The 26,647-nt window shown below is 37.6% G+C and overlaps 1 protein-coding gene across 1 annotated transcript in view; it reads right to left on the bottom strand.

Annotated features, from left to right (window-relative positions):
• Window positions 1-23,396: 23,396 nt before the first annotated feature.
• LOC122815597 (vomeronasal type-2 receptor 26-like) overlaps window positions 23,397-26,647 on the bottom strand; it is a 174,553-nt gene continuing 171,302 nt past the window's right edge. The window contains exon 4 of the mRNA XM_044088231.1: window positions 23,397-24,304. Within this exon, the coding sequence (XP_043944166.1) occupies window positions 23,397-24,304 (908 nt within the window). The remainder of the gene's footprint in view (window positions 24,305-26,647) is intronic.

The raw sequence follows: 26,647 nt of genomic DNA, 5'->3' as shown, positions 1-26,647 counted from the left end.
AAGGTATTATACCAAATTCAAAATGTCAACACATTCCTTTTCTAAAATATAATGGGGTCTATATTAATTCATTGAAATACATATTAGTCAAATACGTATTCATTGATAGCTAAACTGTGAAATTCCTTACAGTGAAGCACATTATTTTTTCAGGGTTAGGAACCACTGGCTCTCTAGCACTCCGTAATACACACTGCACTAAATCAAACCCACCCAATGGTGGGCTTTGCCCCACACACTTCTGACTCCCCAACTATATATGCTAACTCCAAGATCGTACTAAGGTGGGGAAAAGGGCAAAGTTGTGGTGATGGCTTACGGGTTCCTAACCTTGGGAAAAATTCTATGCTTTGCTGTAATAAATTTCATTGTTTAGCTGTTGATGAATATGTATTTGATGAATATGTATTTCGGGGAACTAATATAGACGCATATAATGACATTGTTTACATATATGACATTTCAATGTAGCTTTTTCTTTTTGTACGTCCCTTTCTTATGTTGTCATTCTGTAAAAATTACTTAGAATTGTTACCTTTTTTATTAATGAAGCCAGGTTTTTCCCACAAACCTTTAAACAATGAATGCTTATTGGCCAAAATATCCCAATTTTAATAAGTATCTGCCTTATTTCATAAATATCTGGAGTGCAAGTTAAAATCATGGATTTTTCAAAACATATAGAGAGGTGTACTCTGGGGAGAGTTAACTGAATATCATAAACTTGGTAATTGCAGTTAAAGGCTGGATAGCCCCCTGGTTTGAACAAATGCATTTCAATAAGCAGTATTTTGAAAATGATAGCTATGCAAAGTGAAACAGTAACCATAAGTTTTTTATAGATGTATATATTATAAACACATTTTTTTTTTTTATCTATTAACTTCAATCAATTTTCCAAACATTATTTTTTATTGTTTTTGTATGCATTTATGATGGGTCACTTCGGTGATGATATTTAAGCATCAGATAATTGTTGTGTATTAATCTGATGAAGTCTTGAGATACTAGAGATGGAAGTGATAAATATTCAATAAATGGATAGCTCTCAACTAAACAGGGACAAATCTCAACAGAATCAAGGACAAATCCAGAAATAATGAGGGACAATCAGTGACACTTTTTAAAATATTACTTCTGTTAACTTGAGACATCAACAGAAAGAGATAATATGAGTTATTATACATTTTCCAAATTAAAAATAATTTATATCTCTTATTATTTCTAATATTTAGTGAGTGTAACTCACAACCATATCTTCAAATGTCATCAGTTTTAGGAGGGATTAAAAGGGACAGAGCAAAAATGGCTGTCAAAATCAGGAATATCCCTGAAAATCAGGGATAGTTGAGAAGTAGTCTTCCTGGAAGGAGCTTCACTCATTTTTTTCCTTGGATTTACTATTTTGGTTTTTGAATGCTTCAAGCTGTTTAATATTTGGTTACGGACAGGAAGAAGGTGATAGGAATTGAGAGCATCCAGCAAAAAGATGGATAGATTGTGTGGGAGAAGACCTGCATCAGTCAGGTATGTCCAATGAAGAAGATAGGAGACTGACATAGAATCAGGAGAGATGGTGACAGTTGACACATCACCTCAACCCCATGGAGAAAAATGGGGAAAAAGGGGTTTCTGCTGCTGCTTTATTTATTTATTTACTCCACGAATACACAAGAAACAAACTACTGAAATCGCCAATGAGCCAAGTTTAAAACTGCCAATTTATTTATGATTTAACAATGATTTATTTAATAATGAGTTTTAAACATTGATTGTTTTAAATAATATTATTCGAACAACGATTTTTTCAAACAATTTATCGTATTTATGAATGTTCGGCAACATTGCTATTTAATGTATCTCACTTTAAGGAAAAGGTGACGTCTATGAGATACAGTTTTGGCACGAAGTTTATAAAAGGATGTAACAGATGAATCTTTTGTATTTCTGAAGAAGTCCTACAATATGTAGGACAAAAAGTGTGGTTCATTTTACGTTTAAAATAAATAAATTGGCAGTTTTAACCTTGGCTCATTGGCGATTTCAGTAGTTTATTTATTTATTTGTTCATTTATTTATTTTTTAACACAAGAAAAATGCCAGTGATAAAGCAAATTAAAACTGTTAAATAGGCAACTGAAACACAAACTCTGCACAGTAACAAGGCACAGTATTTATAGAAATATCTTGAGAAATGAAGTGATCACATTTATCTACCAAACCATCTTATAACAGAACAGTCCAGAGATAAGAGCCATAGTGATATAAATAAGTCACAAGATTGAATGTATGTATTTTTTTCTTTTGTCGGGTCATTCCAGTGTATAGCAACTGAGAAATATCTGACATTAGTCTTTTATGTTTTAGCAAGTCATGCACGTTAATAAGCCTGTGGAATCTCATGGTCCATTTTATATGCATCCAGGCAATGACTGCAAAATGTAACAACCAAACTCTGAAATAACAGGGAAAGAACGATACCTGGATAAAAAAAAAAAAACTGTATAAACAGACATGTACAAAGCATGACAATTCCTGAATTAACGCATTGCTAGTTAGATTAATGCTGAGTCTGGTAACTTGCCATAGTTTTTGAGTTGCTGAACATGTCCAGAATTTATATATAGAATCAGTGGAAATTTCATCACACTGATTAAGGGTGTAAAGTAGTCCAGGTCTTCCCTCTGCTAACTGCATTGCTCCACTGTTCAAATAGCCTTGATGGACAAACAGAAATGACTATTCAAAAAATAATTGTAAGATTTTAGAGTCAGTAATAACTTAAGATAGTCAGACTGAAAAACTCATGCACTCTGCTTCCTGACATGTGAACCAGCAGTGGATTAGACTATTGCTGTCGTAGTTACATATCACCAGTCAAAAACCTAGGCTAGTGCAATTCTTTTTGAGGTAGGTCTGGGCAAAACACCCCCAGTTTTTTTTTTTCCACATTTCAGTCCATAGCAAAGGATTTATCATAAAGACATTTAATATTTATTTACAGCCAATGTCACATCTAGAACAAGAAAGGGAAGGGGATTATTTATCTAGAGGTTTAGGGCTTTTGTCACCATGTTCCCAAGTTCATCACAGCAGACTATGGTTCTTGTTTTCCAAAGGGAAAATGAGATCACTGTGAAACTTCCTCTCAAGGTTGGTTGGTTCATTCACAGGCCATTTTCCAGGATTAATCATCACTAATAAAGCTATCAAGTTGCACTTGTGTTATGTACTGCAGTGAAATCCAGATGGATAATTTTTTTAGAGCACTCTGTCATTTGAAACTCCAACTGGCAACTTTGGTTTGTCTGGGCGTCAGACTAATTGTTAACTTTTCTTTAATCAGCTGTAACTGAAGGCTATGCCAGTGTCTCTAGAAGCAAAATAACAACCAACATTTTGTCATTTTATATTAAGATTAGCATGGTATCTTAAACATGTGGTAGCTCTGACATAAAAATAAAGAAAACTCACTTTCACAATTACCCTTTTCATCTCCAACATCACTGTGGCAAGTTCCTGCAACAGGAGGTGTCTAGCATGCTATAAAGTTTCACCTACTTTAACCACTTTAGCAGTGAATTCCTTGTCATGCAGGTTTAACAACTTAAGTACAGCCCGCCTTGTCTTATTTGCATCATTTTTGATGGCTAATAAGGAATTATGTGCCATTTAACTATGTACATGAAAATACAGGAGCACAGGAATGATACTAATAAAGCAATTACAAAAACCAGAAGATGTTTAGCCATATACACCTTTACACAGACACACTTAAGTTCTATTTAACTTTTATAAGAACTTATTTGGGATTCATGTCAAGTCATTAAAGGTAATTTTTGGCAACAAAAAACATTCACCAAAACAACCCTCCATGAACAACAAAATGTTGTTTTTGTAGAAGGGGTAAGCCCACCCTTACACCCCCATGTGGACGCCACCCATACCCCAAACGTATATCTATATATATATATATATATATATATATATATATATATATGTGTATATATATATATATATATATATATATATATATATATATATATAAATACCAACTCCCAGGTCACAGTCACACAACAGTGGAAAAAAAGCTAACTACACACGCGCACACACACACACACACACACACACACACACACACACACACACACACACACACACACACACACACCACACACACACACACACAATCTGCACTTAACAACTACTTTTTTGAGTGAGCACATCCTCACATGTCTCCTTGTGGGCAAATGAGAAAAAAAATTCAGTACACAGCAAATCTCCCTCCAAAATGAATGCGAGGTATAGCAACTCATCTCACCTCTTACTGTCTGTGATTTTGCTGCTTAGTCTTGCTCTGTCCATTTACTTTTTGGTTAAATCACTGTGGATTAAAGTCAATCAATAATACCAGAGATTAAGAGTTTCATTAATTCTTATTTTTTAAAACATCTGTCTTATACGTTCTGTTCCTGTCAGTGCTATCTCTGTCTGTCTCTCATGCATGCACGCAAGCACACGCCCATGTACATGTACACATACACACATACACATACACACACACACACACACACACACACACACACACACACACACACACACACACACACACACACACACTCACACACACACACACACACACACACACACACACACACACACACGCTTTAACTTTTTTATTTTATTTTATCATTAACTTTTATGATTGCTAAACAGCAAAGCATTGTTTAATGAGCATAAAAAAAGGCAATCATTTTCTTTTTAACTGAAGTTAGGGACTTGTTTTTCAATGGGCATTGCCTGACATTCACAGCCTGCTGGAGAACATTTGTTCTTCACTTAGGGTTGTGATGTTCAGGTCAACCATTCTGTAATATAACAATAACCCACGCCTGGGTGTGAGTAATGCTGGATTTACCCACGGTTGGTATGGTTTGGTCACGAGGGCGAAGCCCAAGTGACCAAACAAAGACAACCGTGGGTAAATCCAGCATTACCTACACCCAGAAGTGGGTTATTGCTATTATACAATGACATTATTTAAGAAAAAAAAATACTTACTTTTCTTAAATAATGGCATTGTATAATGCCTCCTTGCTGCCCTTCCACAGCTGTCTGGTATTCTGTGGCAGTTCTGATGTACTACGCATACGTATGCTTCTGTTCTGTCTGTGGTCAGCATAGCTCTCAACCTCATAGAGCATGAAATTTGGACAAAGCCATAAATAATGGGGAGACAAAGGCCCAAAAATAAAGACAATTTTTAAATATTGCTCTTACAAACTTAGTAAGTTGATAGATTAACAGATTTTGCAATAGTATGAATTTTCTAAAGGGTATGAAGTCTGAATCTCAAATATCTGTCATATTCTGACAATTTGGGAATGAGTTGACAGAAAATCACAATTTTGTGAGTAATAGGTCAAAAATAAGAGGCAAAAATCTGGATATTCTGCGAAAATCTATACAGCTAAGAGGTATGTGGCCTGCTTCATAGCAATGGGTGTCCTTAGGCTGTATACAAATTGACTAATGCCCACAGAGAATGAATTAATAATTGACACAGTACAATCAGTGATAGCTACAAGTATGTTATGAAATAAGGAGGAACACCTCTAACGTAAAAAAGGTCTGGAAGCACCACACAGTCCCACCTAAATATATTCATTAACCCAAACCACCAGCACCATCATCAATACCTACTAACATTTCTCATATAGCAGAGTCATCATCTTGTTATCCGTAATCCTTCAACTGTCACAAACCAGAGAATGTAGGTAATAGTGATATATTAAGTGGTGACTCAGTTTTCAGGAATACAGACACTATGGTCATGAGGCTAGACAATAACAATGTGATGGCAATTTGTCTTTCTTGTGCCAAGATCCATAATGTCAAAAGGGGTCTTCAGTCCATCACACTAGGAAAATACCAATATTACCTAGTTATTGTACATGAGGGTGTGAATGGCTTTATTGTAGCTAAGAGACATGTTGGATGCCGGCAAGTCTCTGACTCATAGTGGAATCCTACTTTATTCTACAATGATGTTGAAACGCAAACACGATACATGAGGTCAGTAATTAACAAAGTTGTTGGTGTCATTCTATGGGGTCCAGTGTGTGTGAGCCTGGACATACATGCAAGATAGGCCAACATGCTTCTCTAAAGATGGACACATTTCTTGCTGCATAGTTCTACTTACTGGAAAAAGCCTTTGCTGCCTGCATAGTGCATATTTCAGTCCAACACAAACTACTGGATATCCCAGTGTAGTAAACAGTGACATTTCAAAGCCAAATCCTGATCTAGACCACATCCGTGTTGCTGTTTTCAGCTCCACATGTCTTAATAACAACTGCCTGATGGTGAGGATTTCCTGCATCTAGAACATATTCATGTCTGTGCTGTAAATGAGCCTTGGTTCCACTGCAAATATAGCACTTATGTACTATCTGGATTCAGCATTTACCATGCCTGATGTCCACTGTGGAGGCATCTTCATCTATGTCAATAATACAAATCTCCTCTCGGTAAATCCACCCTGACTCTAACACTGAACTTTTTGAATTCCAACATAACATTAATAGGAGTATCTATTCATTGCCTGAGATAGGGCCCAATCTATATCTTCAGTAAACCATGACAGATTCCTAAACTCACTTAGCTAAGCCGTCTTATCAAAAATACATTTCTACTGACCGATTCCAATTATCCTTCAATTAAATGGTGTCCCTGTACCTCTAAAGCTTGGAATGGTCAAAGATTCCTAGACCTGGTAAAAAAGATAACTCCTTTGAACAAATAGTTAACAAGTCCACAAGGGAACAAAACATTTGGTCCCAGTTCCAACCAACGTTACCTTGAAGTGTGCTATGCTGTTGGTATCTTCCTCATTGGTTAAGCTGGACTACAACCGAGTAACTTTGCCCCTTAAAATGACTAAACGTATAATGGTAAACAATGGAGAGAAGATATGGATCCATATAGAGAGATGATAGGGATCTGCATGGAGAGATGATAAAATCAGCAGGGAAAGGAGATTAGTGTTGTCTTTACTAAATTCATCCTCAAATCCTTGTGAGTACCATCACATAGCAGACCTGTTTTTTTACAAAATTTCACCAAAATGACACTGATATATAGACTGTATTTTATATAGCATATATCATGGACAGAAGTAGATTAAAAAATAAAAAAGACAGCAGGATACACAAGTTCCAGGATAAAAAAGTGCCCAATCCTGGTTTATGCACTGGTGCCAGGACTGGAAAAAAATATAGTGTAGATCCTTCAAGACACTTGAAACATTCCTACAATGGGGTTAATCCAGGCTCAGGGTGAGGATGGCCACCCTGCTGTAGAAGGAAGTAGCAGCCCACAAAAATGACAAAACTTGACAGGTTAAAAAAGAGACAGAGTGGACTATTGAGGATAAGGAAGAAATTATGCATTGTTACTATTATACAAGAAGCCCAGAATTTCCAGATAGAAAATATTCAAAATATTAAGAGAACAATGAGATAAAAGAAAAATATGTGCACAAGAAAAAACTGTCCAAAGCTTCAAATGCAAATCTGTGCTCATTGATACAATAGATCCATGAAAAACATTACATGGACAAGGAAATTTGGGGCCCCTTGGAAAAAAGAGACAAAGGAAATGCAAAAAATAAAGAACAAAACCTAGAGATTTTTGAAAGGTCTAAAATAATATGGACATGGAAAAGAAAAAGTGATCTGGTATGGTACAATATTTATGCAAAGGAGAAAGCCAAACTAATGAACTAAAAATGCCAAAGATATTTGAAGATAAATACAGGCAAAGACATCCAGATATGGAAAATATCACAACACAAAAAAAAAAATCACAATGGGGGAATGTAGAACAGAAAATTTGTAAAGCAGGATTTAAACAAATAGAATCTGAAGTTATGAAATGTGATGGAACAATGAGTACCAATCTGGGAGGGATGGGTGGAGCAGGAGACATCTGAAAAAGAAATATGGATATGGGAAAGAAAAAAAGAGATTTAATATGCAATGTTTATGCAAAGTAGAAAACAAAATTAATCAATACAAACAATCAGCACTAAAGATATTTGAAGAGAACTGTAGGAAAAGGCAACCAGATATACAAAGTTTCACAATACAAAAAATAAACAAAGGGCTAAGAACAAAAGAAGCTTAGTAACGGATAAGTTAAAGAAATAAAAAATGAAGTTATGGGTTACCTGCAAAGGGAAGGTTATAGTGTAGAAAATCAAAATCAAGTAATGTCACGGCATGATGGAACAATGAGTCCCCAACTTAGGGAGTAGTAGGTGGAACAGGAAGCATGTGATCACTTGCCACATGAAGATGCTATGAAGCTTTCAGTAGGAAAGCAGTACAAAAGTTCAGTTGGAGATATACAGCAAAGGAAGGAGCAGAAATGAGTGGCAGTACTGACACAGTCAATGTTGTGGACTGATATGCCAATCAGTTTCTAATCAATGAGCAACGGATGATGCAGGATGCAACAAAAGAGAATTTGTCACAAGAAGGTGGTCTGAAACTTCTGTAGAATGCTTACAGGAAACAGAGAGCAAAGAATGTGCCCTCAGTTTTGAAGAGAATGATCTAAGGGAGGAGATGCTTGACTTAGCAGAGATGGCTAGATATATTAAGATAGATGAATGAAATACATTACATTAAGCAAACAAGACCCAAAATGTTAGAATTCTGATAAAACAGATGAACATCGTAATCAAGAATATTAACACAAATCCATGTTATATCACAGAAGCAAGTAGGATATATTACTGTGCAGCTAAATTAATAGCAGACAAAGTAATATTCTTAACACAAACACAGAGCAATAAGGGAAAGGAAGGGGAGAAGTCAATTGTTATCATGGATGCATCAAATAGAGAAAACTATAAAGCAATTAAGAGAAAAAGTGTCACTGCTAGAAGAGGGAAAAGACCAACAACAATACTTAGAATGACAGACATGATAAAAGCAATGTGTAATATCACACCACACCAGGAGCTATCATACACTATTGCAAATATTAAGGTAAACATATCAGCACAGGCAGAACAACTTAGAAGATCTGCCGATAAATATAAAAGAAAAGTACATGACAAGCACTTCATTGATGACCCAAAAAAGTTTTATACACAATTAGGAAACAAAGCAAAAGGAATAGAACACCATCAAAAAAAGAAGAAATGGACGCATTTTTGGAGAAATAACTATGAAGACCTCATGGAACATAACAAAGATGTTGAATGGAATGAAGAAGTAAAAGAAACAGCAAGACGTTCAAATGTACAGGATATGAAATGGGATGAAGTACCAGCCAGAAAAACTGAAACAGAATTAAGAAAAGATCCCAAGTGGAAACCCCAGGCCCAGATGCAGTACTTAACTTTTGGTTAAAACTGTTAACATATTTACATGAAGATGCAGCCTTGAGTAAGAACTACTTACGTGTGTATCCCGAACAGGCACCAACCTGGTTAACAAAAAAAAATGATACTCCTCCATTGGAGTGAATCTGTAAGCCACCTTAAAAATATAGACCAATAACTTGCCTTGCAATGATGTACAAACTATATACTGGAATAGATGCCAATAGAGTTTATAATCATGTAAAAGAAAACTTAGTCATAGCAATGGAGCAAATCAGTAACAAAAGAAAGTCATATTGAACAAAGGATCATTTTTCCTAAATAAAGTCATAAGGGAGAATTGTAAATAGGGGAAGAATTTAAGTACGGCATGAATAGATTGCAACAAAGCATCTAACAGCATTCCACATCCATGAATAAAGGAGTGCTTACCGATGTATAAAATACATCCTACATTGATCAATTATATCACAGTGACCAGGAAACAGTGGCAAACCACTTTGAAATTAAACAATGACAAATGGCAAATAATTATCCTAGGGATAAAAATTCAAAGGGCAATATTCCAGTGTGATTCTTTATTACTGCTGTTGTTTTAATGCAACAAAATGAGGGTCATCTAGGTTTAAAATCCACAGTTTGATATAAACAATCAAAATAAATATTGAGCACTTTCATCTCACTTAATGGAGACGTCATCAGAATACAAAATAAAATAGTTCATTTAAATACAATAGCCATCACATTCCATTGGCTGAATACAAACTCGTACCATAATTATAATTATTCTTCTGTTCATCAAAATAATTAACTCCAGATTCTCCAAGAAACTTCTTGTGCATAAATTAATACCTGTTTGTAAACTTTAAAAACTTTAGAAATAATAATAAAAATATTTTCTTACTATTTATAATTACATGGATCATAATATATCTAGAGAATATTTCAGCTTGTTTTTTAAAAGGTTTTACATTTGTGCCTAAAAGATATGTAGATATAGTGGATTGCTTGGTAGAATTGAAATTATTTATGAGGAAGTTAAAATTTAGTATTGTTTTCAAAACATTAAACAAATTGTTAAGGCATTCAATGATACATCTCTTAAGAGAAAGAGTATAGTCAACCTTCCCCTTTACCCTCTGGTTAATATATATATGAAAAACAGTAATGAAATATATATACAAGATTCACTCTGGTAATCAGAAATTTCATTTCAACCTTAACAGAAACAAAATTGTATTTAAAGAATTTAAGATGGACAAGAACACTATTTAATTTTGTATTCTAATGAAGTCCCCTATTCAGTAGGACAAAAGCACTCAATATTTATTTTGATTATTAAACTTTGTATTTTAAATCTGGATGACCCTCATTTTGGTGCGTTTTGACATTTTTTGTTTTTGGGTTAATATTTACTGCACCTTCCATTTTCTTCTCCCCCTGTTGTTTTGTCCTGCCCTTAACACACTAAGCTGCTTAATTAACATACTAGCTCTTTGTTATAATTTGGCTCCAAGAAAACAAACTGCTTAAAGATTTTTCATCTACTTTTTGTGGAGGACTTAAAATTATATAGTTCATCAAATGACAAGTGGAAAGCACAACTGCAAGTGATTAAAACATTCTGAGATGACATTTTGCCTTGATCAATGTGAAAAAGCAATGTTTAAAACAGGAAAGTTGCAGTACCAAGAAAATATCAATCTAGGACAGAAATGTGATATAAAGGAATTTGAGCAGGAAGAAGTATAAAAATATTTGGGAAATGATGAAGGATTGGTAATAAAACAAACAAATATGAATACAATTCAGTAAGCAATGCTTCAGAAGATTAAAGCTAATATTGAAAACAACCCTGATACTTAGGAATAAAGTCCAGGCTATAAACCCCTTTGCTCTCCCTGTTTTAACTTACAGTTTTGTTGTGACTGTCTGGCCCCAAAGAATGCTGGACCAGCTGGACAGGAAAAACAAGAAAAATGCTTTGTGCTTATCAAATTATATATAACAATTAGTATATACCAAGTTTATATATCCTTCACTCTGAAAGGGGTATGGACCTCCTTGAAACTGATTATATGTATAGATCTGAAGTTGTGGGACTGCATACATATCTGCTGACTTTATCTTACCCAAACATACTGTAAGATTTAGAACATGAGGAGACACAGTTTAAGATGACCTCTCTGCTTAGTTTAATAGACGCATTTAGGTGGCAATTGGGAATGGAAATCAAACCAAAGTAGACAAAAATCAGACAGCAACTGAATGTGTCCAAACAAAGGAGAAGGCTCAGATGAGAAGGAAAAGATTGTGGCAAGCCATAAATATAGTGGCAAGTTTAGAGATCTCCTGGAACACCCCCACGTTGACCAGGATTTCACACAGGAATGGTTATGGAGATGTGAGTTGAAACCAAAGGATGAAAGGTTGATAATAGCAGCCCAGGATAGTGGACTACATACATGCTAGTTTACAAAGTCTGTTGAACATGTGGGATAAATAGAAAATGCAGGTTCCATAAAAATAATTGGAGACAGTTGCACACATTATTACTGGGTGAAATACACTCATGGCAGATGGCCAGTATGCAGAAAGGCACAATAATGTAGCAAGATTCTTGCACTGAGGACCGTGCAAATACTACAATATAAAACTATCTTAGAAGCACTGAAAACATGAATCAGAAAGCATTATAGAGAATGATGAAGTGCACATCACATGGGATCATCTATTACCAACAGTTCAAAAATAGATGCAAGAAAACCAGATATAGTTGTGCATTAAAAAAACGACTAAAACAGATTTGATAATTTAAATTCCTACATTTAGCAATAACAGTGCATCACATACAGACTGTCACACAGTTATAGAATATCAGGATTTGCAGGCAGAAATAATGGCAATGTATACCCAGACAGTTCCAATAGGAGTAGGAGCAATGAGGCTAATAAAAAGAATCTGCAGTTGTATTTAGATAAGCTACCAATGCATGTATACAACCTAATGTAATACAACCTTTTTAGCTAGGCTTATATAGACTCTAGGGCCAATAGCCTAGTACCTACCTATGAAGCTATGTGTCTCCATATGAATTGCAGGAGCCATTTCTAGACACACTGTGGGTGCTGCAAAGACTACTTTTGGCTAACATCAAAAATTGAAACAACGCTAATCTCATGAACTTTATTCGTACACTGCCATATGAATGGGGGGTTATCCTCCATCATGGTAACAGAAACAGAATAAACTTCAGTTCAGGGTGTTTAAGCATACAAACTTGTTTAAATTCTGTGAATTATTTAAGCTTATAACGTTACCACTTTCCTTGAAGATTCACCTGATACTTTTTAATTAGAACTTTACTCCCACATAGCAAACTTTATAAATCTATTAGTCCACAGTAGAACCAAATACAATAGGAAATTAAAACAATAAACCACCTTAGAGGTCCACAACTAAAATAAATACTTTTAACAACAAAATAAAAAAGGTTAACCCATTAACGAATCTATCCACATCAGACTGTAACAAATAAAATCAGCAAGTAATTAAAACTGACCATCAGAAAGACCCTATCTGAACATGAGCAGAAACCGGCATCAGAGCTGAACAAAACTAAAAATCCTTCTTTGGTTATATCAGGAAACAGAATTAACATCATCAAATATATGGAACTAATCCAAGATGATGTTACCTAATCTGACCCCAAAGACATAGATAACATACTCAAAGACAGATACAGTGATAACTTTCCTCTTGAAATACTCATTGAAAATTTCACGAATCCTTGAGTCTCTCTCAGTTCCTAAAACCATCATGAAACATGGCCTGGCTGTGCTGTCTGAAATTAAAAACACCACTTCCATAGGTAGAAACAATTAACACCCCAATGCTTAATTAGTAGCCAAGACAGCCCTTCACTGAACCACTCCTGATCTTGATTACATTCATCTAACCACTCACTATGTCACTGAAGTTTAGAAAACAGCTGTAGTAGTGTCCAATGTCTGTACACAAAGGAGGCACTGCCACAGATTTACAGGCCCATCAGCTAGCCTAATTTCTATGGCTATGGAATTGACTTAAAACTATGATACTAAAAATCTCATAGAACTGTGTCAGTAATAGTTTGGTTTTGTCAAAGGCCGAACCTGTCTACTTAAACTGATAAACTTCTTTGGTAAGGTTAAATAGGCAGTGGACCATGGCCTCTCATTCCAAATAGCATAGAAAGAGCTGGCCAAGCCCTCTAATACTGTGCCTCATGCTAACATTGTAAGCAAGTTATAAGAAACTAGCCCGTTATGTGGTAAGAAGGATTGCAAATTGGGTAAAGGATAGAATTCACACAATTCAGGTAGTAGGTGCCCAAAGACCTCCTAGACAAAGTACACATAACAAATACCTCAGTCGTCCTGAATGCACTCTTTCTAAACACCTGCATCAACACAAGCAACTACATGTCATGGAGCCTCCACTTCTAAGCCCATAAGGCAAGTTACCAGACAATCTAACATTCTGGTTAATGGAGACACCATCGTGAGACACACTGATGTCCCCCTTACAAGGTTGAGTAAGGAGATAGGAGCCACAACATTATGCACTCACTCAAGTCATTGAACCACAAGTACCAGTATGACTCAGTCATAGTCCATGTGGGTGTAAATGACCTGAGACATACCTCCCTAGACTATATAAGAGAGATCATGGAACTCTTGGAATATGTGTTCCTGGTTGGTATGTGCCTAACATTGAGCAGCATTTTACCTTCTCCAATGATAATGCCACAATATGAACAAAAGATGAATGACTTTAATAACTGGCTTAGTTTCTATTGTCATTCTAAGGGGGTGCAATATTTGTCAGCATGGAAGGAGATGGTCAACAGAATATGCTGCTTTGCCAGGCATGGCTTGCACCTCTCCACTCTAGGCTTTAGAATAGTAGCTAAAACATTGTTTTCTTCCATAGTGCCTTTTTTAGGCAATGCCAAACTGAAAGTACTTCTGACACAGTAAATCAAAACCAAGAAAATATAAAGGTGTTACTGCATAATGCTAGGAGTCTAAACAAAAAACTCCACTCCCTAAAATCTCTCTTCACTGTAGAGAATGCTGATGTCTGTGCAGTCCCTTAGACATGGTTTAAAGCCACAGACAGCATCTCTCCACCCTATTTCAACCTTCCCCCAGGAAATACTATCAACTACAACTCCCCTTGCTGTAACTAGGGAACAGGTCCTTAATGTTCTCGCTATGATCAAGAACATTGCATAAGATGTCCCAGACGATATCTCAGGATGCCCTCTAAATATCATGAAAAATGATCTATCAGGCCCTCTGGAACTGCTATTTAATTATAGCCTCCAAACAGGCTTTGTGCCTCATGAATGGAGATCAGCAACACTCTTCCCTCTGCACAAAGGTGGGCCATCTGCAGATCCTGGAAATTACAGACCCATAAGTCTCACTAGTCTTATATGCAAAGTCATGGAAAGAATTATCATGGAAATGATCAATGATGATATAGTAAACCTGCAGACACTGGACCCAACCGAGTTTGGTTTCATCAAGGGCAGTTCATGCCTACTTAACCTGGTGGACTTCTTTGAAAAGGTCACCAAAGGAATGTATGAAGGCAAAATGGTTTCACACTGCCTGTCTTGATCTGGCCAAGGCATTTGATGCAAGACCCCACTAGGACACTGTCGACAAACTCAAGAAGTTATGTACTAACCCATATGTCACCCGGTGGATACCCAACTTGCTAACAGACAGGACCCAAGAAGTTAGAACTGGGGAGTCCACCTCTAGAAAGAGGCCAGTCACAAGTGGAGTTCCTCAGGGATCGGTCATTGGACCGCTCCTTTTTGGCATTTACTTCTCTGAAGTCAAGGCCAATGTCAATAGTCTCCAGTTGACTAAATTTGCAGATGATTGCAAATTAATAGCTGTCATTGAATCCCACTCCAACACAAATGTTCACCAGGAAGGGCTGACATAGACAAACAACTGGTGTCAGAGCCATGGACTAAAACTAAATGCTAACAGATGCACAACAGTATCCTTTGGGAAGTCATCCACCCCTGGTAACTACCATACTGAGAACACACCCCTTACAGTTGACCCAGTAGTCAGGGGCTTAGGGCCACACATTGACAGCAATCTATCCTTTGACAATCATGTGTCTACAGTAGTGAGGAAATCATACTATGTTGCACAACGTATAAAAAGGTATGGCGTCTAGGTCCAAGGAAGTCATTGTTCCACTGTATTCATCATTCATCATACCTATCATTGAGAACAATGTTCTCTTTGGTATGTACCTTACCAGGCATATCCAACAAATGGAATATCTACTGAGGCTCCTCATTTCAAGAATGCCAAACTTAAGTAAAATGTCCTGTGCAGACCGCTTCAAAGCCCTATCTCTCTATCCTGTCTCCTACAAGCTGCTGAGGGGATATCTATGCCTGACATACAGGGCATTGTCAAACCCTACTCTGGTGGACCTCCTACATATCCGCAAAACAAACAGAACCAGAATAACCTATTCAAAAGACTTAAACCTTGCGTACGATATAAATAGGACCTGCTGGAGAGACATGTATGTATCACAGAGACTGTCCTCCCTCTGGAACAGGCTCACCATCCATGTGAAGAACAGTTCCTCCCTAACCCAATTCAAGTGTAACTGGACAATTGGATGGTGAATAGGAAATTCACCCCTGGCTTGACACCTATTTCTCTAATGGACACAGGCAATCTGTAAATGGTTCATCTCCATGACCCTGCTTGTAAGTGTTATATCTCCCACGCATCTGCTTAGACTTATCAAGGGTACCAGAACTTGTCAGAGATTTGTGATGCATGTCTAGGCTTAAAGAGGTCCTTGTAGTTGTTAGCCTAATAAACACCTATGAACCTATGAACCTACAAACAAACAAATGGTGAACATAGTCTGGCAGTTAGCACAAAGAGTTAAGGCTGTGAGCTGCAGTTCTGTCATGCAACTAAGGGATTGCCTCAGCCCTTATGTGCCTACAATATGATCTTGAGCAAGTCACTTAACCAGACAGTGTTTTGGGGCAACTGGGAATTTCTGAAAGGGTCCTTAATGGTCCCCTAGACTGCAAGCCTAGTAACTACATATGTACAGCCTTGTAATCTTTGGGAAATATCCCTCATGCACAAATTCCAACATTTTTACACACTGAAGAAGTGTATCACCTGAAAGCTTTGTGGATAGAGAATACATTTTGTGTTTTTCTCGGCTCAATGTGTCTGCTATTTGGAATTCTGTTGTTGGTTGTTTGGACTTATAGTGCATTCCAGTAGTTCACCTTCATGTTGGTCCTATTTGCTTTTTTCAACTTACAACTTAATCAGTACTCCACACCATAGGTTCATAGGTTGGTACTAGGCTATTGGCCCTAGGGCCTACACAAGCTTGGCCATAACAATTCCCTGGTTATTTCTTCCCACACTGTTTACTTCCTGGACCCCTGTCTAGCAGGGCGACTGATGTGATCTTTAGGGTGAATTTCCTTTCTCCCATCCAATCGTCAAGGTTCCTTTTGAAGAAGGCCAAAGAGGTGCTCTGCTTGACATGTATGGGCAGTCTATTCCAGAGTCTGAGGAGTCTCTGGGTCAAGAACGTATCCCTCCAGTATGTTTTGTTTATTGTGATGACAAGGCTTAGATCCCTGGAGCATGTGGCTCTGAGGGATTGGGATTTCTTTAAATGTAGCATGTCCAACAGCTCTGGGTTTGACATGGCCTTGTATGTTAAGCAGAGATCGCCTCTGAGTAGACAATGTGAGACAGAGTATAGATGGAGTTTTTTAAGGCGGTAAGCATAGGGCATCTGCTTTAGGCCTGTGTTTCTTTTAGTGAGGTATTTCTGCAGGCTTTACAGTTGTTGCAGATGTCTTAAGAGGTACATACCAAACAGGGCATTGTATTTTATAATGGGTCTAATGAGGGATGAGTACAGTGGGACAATGACCTCCTTTTTCCTGGATGAATAGCCCTTAATGATGAGGTGTGCCACATAGAAGGATTTCCAGACTGTTGTGGTGATGTGGTTATTGAAGATGAGAGCACTGTCCACCTGTGTCCCTAAGTCTCTTATCACACTTTCGGTATTAATGTACTGCCACCTATGTGGTAATTCACGGGTACATGTTTTATCCCAAAGGGGATAACTATACATTTCTTGGCATTGAGCTTGAGCCCATGGCTCTGGCACCAAGCATCTGTTTCAGTAAGACCCTTTTTTAGATTATCCACATCATTTGGGGATTCAATAATGGCTCCCAGTTTGCAGTCATCTGTGAACTTTGTTAGCCACAGTCCTTTAGTGTTGGCCTGTACTTCAGAGAAGTAGATGCCAAACAAGAGCGGTTCCAGGACTGAAACCTGAGGTACTCCACTTGTTGCTTGTCTGGAGCTGGATTTGGAGTCGGATACTTTTACAGTGTGCATTCTGTCAGTAAGCCAGTTGGCAACCCATCAAGTGACGTAGGGATTAATGCCCATCTTAGTAAGTCTATCTATGATTCCAGAGTGGGGGATGGTGTCAAAGGCCTTGGCAAGGTCTAGATAGGCTGTGTGGACCACCTTACCCTTGTCCATGGGTCTGGAGACTGATTTGAAGAAGTCAATCAGGTTCAGGAGACAAGATCAGCCCTTCACGAACCCAAAATAGGTGGGGTCTAGTATTTGAAGGTTGCCAATGTCTTTGTTTATAAGTTCCATGATAATACGTTCCATGGCCTTACAGATCAGGCTTGTCAGACTGATGGGGTCATAGTTCCTGGGATCCAAGGTGGATCCCCCATTGTAGAGTGGGATAACTGTAGCTATGCGCCACTCAATGGGCACGAAGCCTAAGGTGAGGCTATGATTAAACATGACACTTAGGTGATGTGCCAGTTCATTTTGTAGTTTATGTAATAAACAGCCCGGGATGTCATCTGGTCTCATGGATGATGTATTCTTAGCTTTGGAGAGTGTGTTTTTTACCTGTGTGGCCGTTATCAACAGAATTTGGCAATCTTCCGGTATTGAGATGGGCCATTTAGGGGGTGAGAGGGGGTTGAATTCAGCACTGAATTGATCTGTCAGAATATTGGCAATATCCTTGGGATTAGTATATTTAATACCATTCTGTTGTAGCTCAGAGCAGATCTGAGCATTGCCATTTAAATTCTTGACATTTATTTATTTTATTTTTATTTTACACTTGTTGACCGGGCTAGTCTAGCTGGATATATGTCCATTTTCAGTAGACATAGTTATAGAATGCCTTGTGGTTGTCTTTGGAATCTTTGGCAATTTTATTTTCATAACTAGCTTTGGAGGATTTTGTGAGAGATCTCAGCTTCTTACTGAGGCTGGTAAGGAAGTTTTTTGCATGCTGGGATTTTCCTCTTTTCTGCCACAGTTTCTTCCTTTTGTTGTAAATTTTGTTTATGGCAGGAGACCACCAGATTGGCTTCCTTTTTTTGGAGGAGAGCATCTTGGTTCTATTTGGGATGGCACAATTCATGCATGAGTGGATGTGCTCGTACAGTGCCTTAGTGTAGGATTCAGCAGTTGAACATTCAGTTCCCGTCTGCATGGGTGTCATGAAGTTTGTCACTTCTGACTTGAGTAGCATGAAGTTGGCTTTGGAGAAGTTTTTTATGGAGGTTTCCTTACTGGGGCAGTGGGGGTGGGATGTGGATGTTAAGGGGGATTAGCTTATGGTCAGACCTGACCAACGAGGGGGTGACCATATGTGTGGAGCATCGATTTCCCATGTTGGTAATGCCCAAGTCTAGGATATTGGAGCCCCTGATGGGACTATGGATTAGTTGATCCAGGGCGTTGGAATTTATGAATTCCAAGAACCGTTGGGCAAAGATGTTGGTACACAAGTAGTTTTCCCAGTTAATGGCAGGGTAGTTGAAATCACCCAGTATTAGGGTGTTTGGTTGTGTCTTAATATTTTCCAATATGTTTAGAAAGGTGCAGTGAGAATCTTGGGGCATGGTGGGGGATCTGTAGCAAGCTACAATTTGGATTGCAGTCTTACCTAGTGTTAGTTACACCTGGAGAATTTCAGACGCATTGTGTTGGGCAACTAGCCTGGTGGTGTGAATATCCTTGGTGAATATGGACACTCCTCCACCTTTAATGTTTCAGTCCTGGTTTGGTGGCCAAAAAGTGTGGTAAGAGTTGTAGCCCAGTATTGCAGGGGTGCTCTCTGGAGCCTTGAACGAGGTCTTAGTTACTACACAGACATTGACGGTTTCCATTTTTAGGAGTGCCTAAAGAGAGTGCATTTTAATGTTTAGACTTCTAGCATTGAGTAGCATTACCTTCAGAATTTGCATGCTTGTACCTGTTACGGTGCTGGCTTTGTCCTTTGAACTTTGCCTAAAAAGGCACTATAGAGGTGAAAAGAGCCTTAGCCAAAAACCTGAATCCCAGGGGCAACAGGTGCAGACCATCTCTGGCAAAGCATCATGGTCTTTCAATCATGTCTCCCAGGCAGACAAATACTGGATCCACTTTGAATGACACCAGAAGCTTAGCCAATTGTTGAAGTCAATCATTTTGTCCTTATATTGTGGTATCATTCTGGGCGAAGGCAGGATTCTACTCAGGGTTAGGGTCATACCTGCCTGGGCCACATGATCCAAGAGCTCTTCCATGTCTCTTTTCATGTAGTCCAGAGAGGTATGTCTCAAGTCATTCACTCCAACATGGACAATGACAGAGTCATATTTGTACTTGTTGTGCAGTGACTTGAGTACATGCGTTATGTGGCAGATCATGGCACCCGACAGGCAGCAGACTGTAATTTTCTCCTTGTTCCACCTGGTGAGTGGGACATCAGTGTGCCTGACTATAGAGTCAGCTATGACTAAAGTGTTAAGTACGTTGTCTTGCCTTAGGGTCTGTTGCTGGGTGGCACACTGGTGTTGTGAGCTATGTGACACTTTGGTTGTGATTGGTGTTTGTTTGCATTTCAGCTTCGGAGGTCCTTGTTGCTTGAGCAGGTTACAGTTAAGGGCCTCCGCATATGTGGATTTAATGTTGCTATGTGTGGGGGCTGGTGGTGTGGGTTCAGAAGGGCTATGTGTTGCTTGAGGTGTAGTGCGGGTGTTAACCTTCTACTCTTGACTGTCTAGCACAATCTTGGGTGGAGAGAGCTTTGCTTCTAGTTTGGCTATGTAAGTGCATCTCTCACAGGTTGTATTGTTGGGGGGTAGGAGGAGAGGTTTGTTTGTGTACATGAGGCAATTGCTGCATTGACCCAGTATGTCCAGATTCACCAGGTGGACAAGGGAAATCACCAGAAGCTGACCTTTGGACATGCCTGGTTTGATGCTTTTTTTGTAAAGTACAGGAGCTGTTTTCCCTTGCCTTAGCAAGGTACTTTGCAGTTATAGGCTGTTTAGTGCCTACAATTAATTTCTCCTTATTAACAAGGAGTGTTGAGTGCTTGTATCAGTTTAATGCTTCCTAGTGCTTTCCAGCAAGTATTAAAGCAAGTGCTAGTCACAGGGATGCTTAAAGGTAAGATGAAAAAAATGGTTTATCCTAAACATTGCAGTGTACACTAGATAAGTTAGATGTGAAAGTAGGTAACTTACATTTTACCTGTCTAAAAAGTTAAGTTTTATTGGAGAGTGACTATTTTTAAAACAGCAAGATAGATTGAAAGGGGGTGGTCACTTTTGTATTCTGGTACTATGGAATACAATAGGATGGCCAATAAATTTAAATAGTTGAAGGGGAGGGATTTCACAAAATGATAAATTTGTGCTTACTCACACAAGCCAGTGAAATCAGAGAGGAAATTAGATATATGGTCAAATTAACATGAGGCAGGCAACTAGAAAGACAGTGACATTTAAGAATATGACAGTAATCGAGTGGGTGGGGAAACAATTTCTGCCTGACTCACAAGAGAAAGAGCTGTGGTCTCTTTTGAAGTTTTAATATGCAGTTAAAAGCAGAATACAAGTAAAATACAAGTTAAAGAAAACAAATCACAGTATTAAAAATATAAAAAGGCAATAAAGTAATACAAAATACAATAAATAAAAAGCAAACTAACCTTTCCTTCACAGCAAAGTGCAGCAGAGTCTGGTGAGCTTTTCTAGTAAAGTAAACCATGGGGAAACAAGTCAGGCATCACAGCACGTGGAAAGACTTTTTCCTCACAATTGACCGTAGTAGTTAGGAAATCATTTCATTTAGCATAGCTGTTTTCCAAAGTTATTTAACCTAGACCAAACAATGTTATTGTCTCATTACAGTCTGCCCTAATTAGATCAAGTGTTAATGTTCTTTTCATCTCATACCTAGTTTCAAAGGACGCATAAGTTCCTGATAAAAAGGATTGTCTATAAACACTTAGCTACCAAGACAAACAAAGTCCTATCCCTGTATTGTATCTCAATAGATTTCTCCATGGAGATATATGTTTGGCATTCCATGCCATCAAATTTCTCAGACTAATGGATCTCTTATACCATCACAGGATGAATGGCAGTGCAAACACATGAAGCGAGGATTTAAACCCCCAATAACATAAGGAAAATGGATTGGATGGATAGGTGCATTCCCCAATGGATGCCCTATCTCTGAAATAAATTGCCTCTTCATGTTAAACAGCTGGATATACTGTCTTCACATAACATTAATCTTGACATGTGCATTGGTGCTGCCTGACAAGTTTTGCTATCCTTAAAGTGGGGCCTATGTCTTAAGGGTAGTATCTGGCAAATCACACATGGACTTCAGACTTACTTGACATGTGTTTCCTATGACCCTAATATCCTGTAATAATTCAGTATTAATTTTATGCAGAATCAATATAAAATGCTGAAGGATAATAGTTAATGACTAGGTGTATAAAATTGTAAATCTGTACCAGAAAAAAAAGTACTAAGCAATGTCTTCACTACTTAAAGTAAGTGTGTGTGTGTGTGTGTGTATATTGTGTGTCTGTGTGTGTCTGTGTGTGTGTGTGTGTGTGTGTGTGTGTGTGTGTGTGCGCGTGCGCGCGTGTGTGTACGTGTGCGTGTGTGTGCGTGTGTGTCTGTGTGTGTGCGTGTGTGTGTGTGTGTGTGTGTGTGTGTGTGTGTGTGTGTGTATGTGTGCGCGTGTGCCGGTGTGTGGCCGTGTGTGTGTCCATGTGTGTGTGTTTGTGTGTGTGTGTCTCTGTGTCTGTGTGTGTGTGTGTGTGTGTGTGTGTGTGTGTGTGTGTGCGAGTGTGTGTGCATGTGCGTGTGTGTGTGTGTGTGTGTGTGTGTGTGTGTGTGTGTGTGTGTGTGTGTGTGTGTGTGTGCCTGTTTGAGGACATGATTTTCAGTCTGAGCAGTTACAGTACTTTTAACACTGAAGAGGCTCAAAAACTTTTCTGGGCAATGAGGAAGTCTCTCTATGACAAATTACAGGAATTTCTGCAATAGAAGACCTAGGGATTTAGACAATATTCACATTGTTATGCAGCACACTGGAGAATGTCATTCAGCTTGACATTCCTTCTGTCTGCATATTATTTATGTTTGAGTTATTTTTGCTACTTAAACTGGCCACTACTGTATGCCCAGGCAGCTTCAAACAGATTTTCTTTTATGTAATCTTACCAACATTTATGTAGTTGCATAGATAAGATTAAATATCCAGTGAAACAACATGAGTGTAAAATGTAACATCATGCAGGCAAATGAGATGTGGTAATTTGGAAGAAACCACATGAACACAGCTGAGATAAAATATGCACAACAACTGAACAACATAAGTCATATAATAATGCATGTTAGGGTGCTGATTTATAACATAGGTACAAGCAGATTAAACAGTTTTCATGGCAATGTATTGCATTTATTTTTACACAGTTGAGAAACAAGGAGGTTGGAACTTTTTGTATTTTTAGCATGACAACATAATTTTGCCAATGATATCTTCTTGGTTGCTTGCTTTTTCTTATTTTATGATTTATAAACATTGGTCTGCTGTCTTACAATGTGATCTCTAGTGTTCATGTCAGGTCTAATTAAAATAATATAACATTTTGGTGAAAAAATGCAAAGTAATAAACCAGCACTGGATGAAAGGATGGCAAAAATCTCCACAGCAACCATGTACTTCCCCTTTGTGCTGATGTAAGCTGGTATGAATGACAGCCAAACACTTACAAAAACAATCATGCTAAATGTGATAAATTTGGCTTCATTGAAGCTATCAGGTAGTTTCCTAGCAATAAAAGCAATTATGAGGCATACAATTGCTAATATGCCTAAATATGCTAGCATAAAATAAAACATAAGTATTGAACCTTCATTGCACTGAATCAAAGTCTTCTCTGGATAGTTTTTGTCAAACTCTGAGAAGGGTGGTGAAACACATAACCATACAACACATATGAAGCACTGAAACAGAGAACAGCAAAATATAGTAGAAAATGACATCTTTGATCCAACCCACTTCTTCAAACTGCTTCCTGGTTTTGTGGCGTTAAAGGCAATGACTACTGTGATGGTTTTTGCCAATATGGATGAAATACAAATGGAAAAGAATATGCCAAAAGCTGTCTGCCTGAAAATACAAGTCACATTCTTTGGACGACCAATAAATATTAGAGCAGTTAGCAAACATAGCTGTAATGTTAACAATAGAAAGTAGCTGACTTCACGGTTATTTGCTTTGACGACTGGAGTGTTATGATGCTTAATGAAGATACAAAACACAATAGCTGGCATCAACGATAAGATGGCAGTAACTGTTGCCAGAGATGCACCCAGGGGATCTTCATATGAAAGGAAATCGATATATTTCAGGTTGCAGAAATTTTTTGCTGTATTTGGCCAGTAATCTTCTGGACACATTGTGCAGACACCTAGAAATTTATAAAAATAGAAGAATGCTCTGTATTCCAGGTACAGCCACATAGTAATAAATATTTTCTTTTACTGAACATTCTAGATATCAGTTGATTAACACACTGTACAGTAAGTAAAATGCGCTATAATATTAAACATAATGATGACATGTTTTGCCTGACATGATTCTGAGGTTATTATCAGTAACCAAATGACAATGTGTATAGCTTAAGCATGACAGACTAAGTCACTTATAAGCATCTTGACGAATGACTTCTTATGGAATGTATAGTTCATGCCTTAAGAAAGCCTCAGCTTCATTTACATTTTGTTTAAAAGATAGTAATAAGAGATGTACAAAAATGTCCAAGGGTGCAATGGTTTTGTCTCTGCAGACGTCAATGGTTTCTTGCATATTTCTTTCTTTAGGGAATCTGTTTCTAGTAAAGCTGTTTTAAGAATTGCTTTTTAAAGTAAGATAGCTGCTTATTAAGAGACGTGACTATGTTTGGATGATTATGAATGTATTTTTACTTTGATTACTGTTTATGGTAACATTGAACAGATACACACACTAAGTCAATGGTGGATACAATATTATTTTCATTTCATATACGTCAAAAAATGAATAGTTAAGAGGATTACAAATGCATTTACAAGCATAACCACCATGTTAATGTGTTCAAGAAATTTACCTCAGGAGAGAAACTCAGGATGTAAATTTCTTCAACTTATTTTGAGAAATGCATTAACAAATAGTTATGAGAAGGGACTCGGTCATAATTCTATGTAATTCATGGGGAATTTTAGCTGCCCCAATGTATTACTATCACCAGTTTAAAAAAAATAAAACATATCTACAGCTTTAAAACCTATACTGTCAAAAATCTGGTGGCCAGAAACAAAAGACATGTTATCAAACAATAGCTTTAAAAATTGTTAGACACGCCACATGCCAAAATCTTTTTTTCCTGTTTTAAGGTAGCAAAGAACAGTTTCTAAAGATGTAATTAAGATAGGGTGCTTCTCTGCCTGCATTGAGAGTCTTGCTAACAATGAGGTTCACAGTTTAGGACTAAGCTAACTGCCCTTGCGAGCCATTTTAAGCCTAGCCGATTACCCCTTGTGAGACTCAAACCCTGCATTTTGTGTTTGTGAGGCAAACACCTTAGCCATTAAACCACCCTCCCAACTGTTATATGGAGCTTGCTATAATGTAGAGGGTTATGACAGGGTTTCCAACTGTAACCATTTTATTATGTGTTCAAGACATGGATGCCAAGAAATTCAACTTAAGAATGAAGTTTCAAAGGTGAGTCTTGAGAATAATTGGTTAAGATCAGTGAGACCCGATCATAATTCTTTGTTGTGCATAAAGCTTTCTCTATTACATGTACTACCAGTTACAGAAAAAAAAAACACAAAGTGTTTTACCAGATTCGAAAGTCAGTAAATCACTTAAATGCCATTGCACAGACAACTTGTAAATATATTTGGAGAATATCAAGGCCTTTATTCAAATATTGCTGTAAGTCACTTCAATAAGTTACATAACAGAATGACAGAATACAAATATAAAGCAAGGGGTCCCGTTCAGAAGTTCAACACTTCAGAAATTCAAATTTCATATGGTCAAGACCATATGATTGACTTTCCAGAAAGTCGAACTTCGGAAAACAACAAAAATCTACATTTTTGCAGGGGAGCAAGCCTCCCTGCAACCTTCATGTTGAAGGCTGCTCCCCCATACCCCCTACATATTATATACAGTATTCCAACTCAGAGATCAAACTACAGTGAGGAAAACGAGTAAATTCCCCAAAACCCACTGTACCGCAATCTCCATTCAAAAGCTTCAACATTTCAGAAAGTCGATCATATGGTCTCACCCATAAGAGGTTTGATGTTCTGAAGAATCAAGCTTCTGAATGGGACCCAAAGCAAGATATGTATGGACATTTAAGAGCAAAGGCATGTCCCTTGCATGTGACCTGTAAGAATGAATACAGTGTGTGAAAAGTGCTATTACGGTTGAGTTTTCTGCTACAGAAGCTCATTACAGGTTTATCATATTTCAGATTTTGGAGCATAATCACAATGCTCAATGCACTACAAGCTTGTTGTATATGTTTATAACTATGAGCAAGCTATATGAAAGTTCTTTTTTTTCCTATCAACGTGTAATCTGTGCACTCCATGCATTACATATGTTTTAAACATCAAATTTATTTGATTTTTAATCTGTACGTAATATGTATGCAATAAAAAGATCTTGTTAGAGAAGAACTATACATAGTTAATAGGTTTCTCTGCATTACTAGAAGCCCCATTAAAAATAATAGTAAAAATAGCGTGCTCTA

Source organism: Protopterus annectens, chromosome 1.part1 (genome assembly GCF_019279795.1).
Source record: "Protopterus annectens isolate FY-2018-M chromosome 1.part1, PAN1.0, whole genome shotgun sequence".
NCBI lineage: Eukaryota > Metazoa > Chordata > Ceratodontiformes > Protopteridae > Protopterus > Protopterus annectens.
Note: the sequence above shows the minus strand (reverse complement) of the source record. Positions and strands in the feature narration are given on the sequence as shown.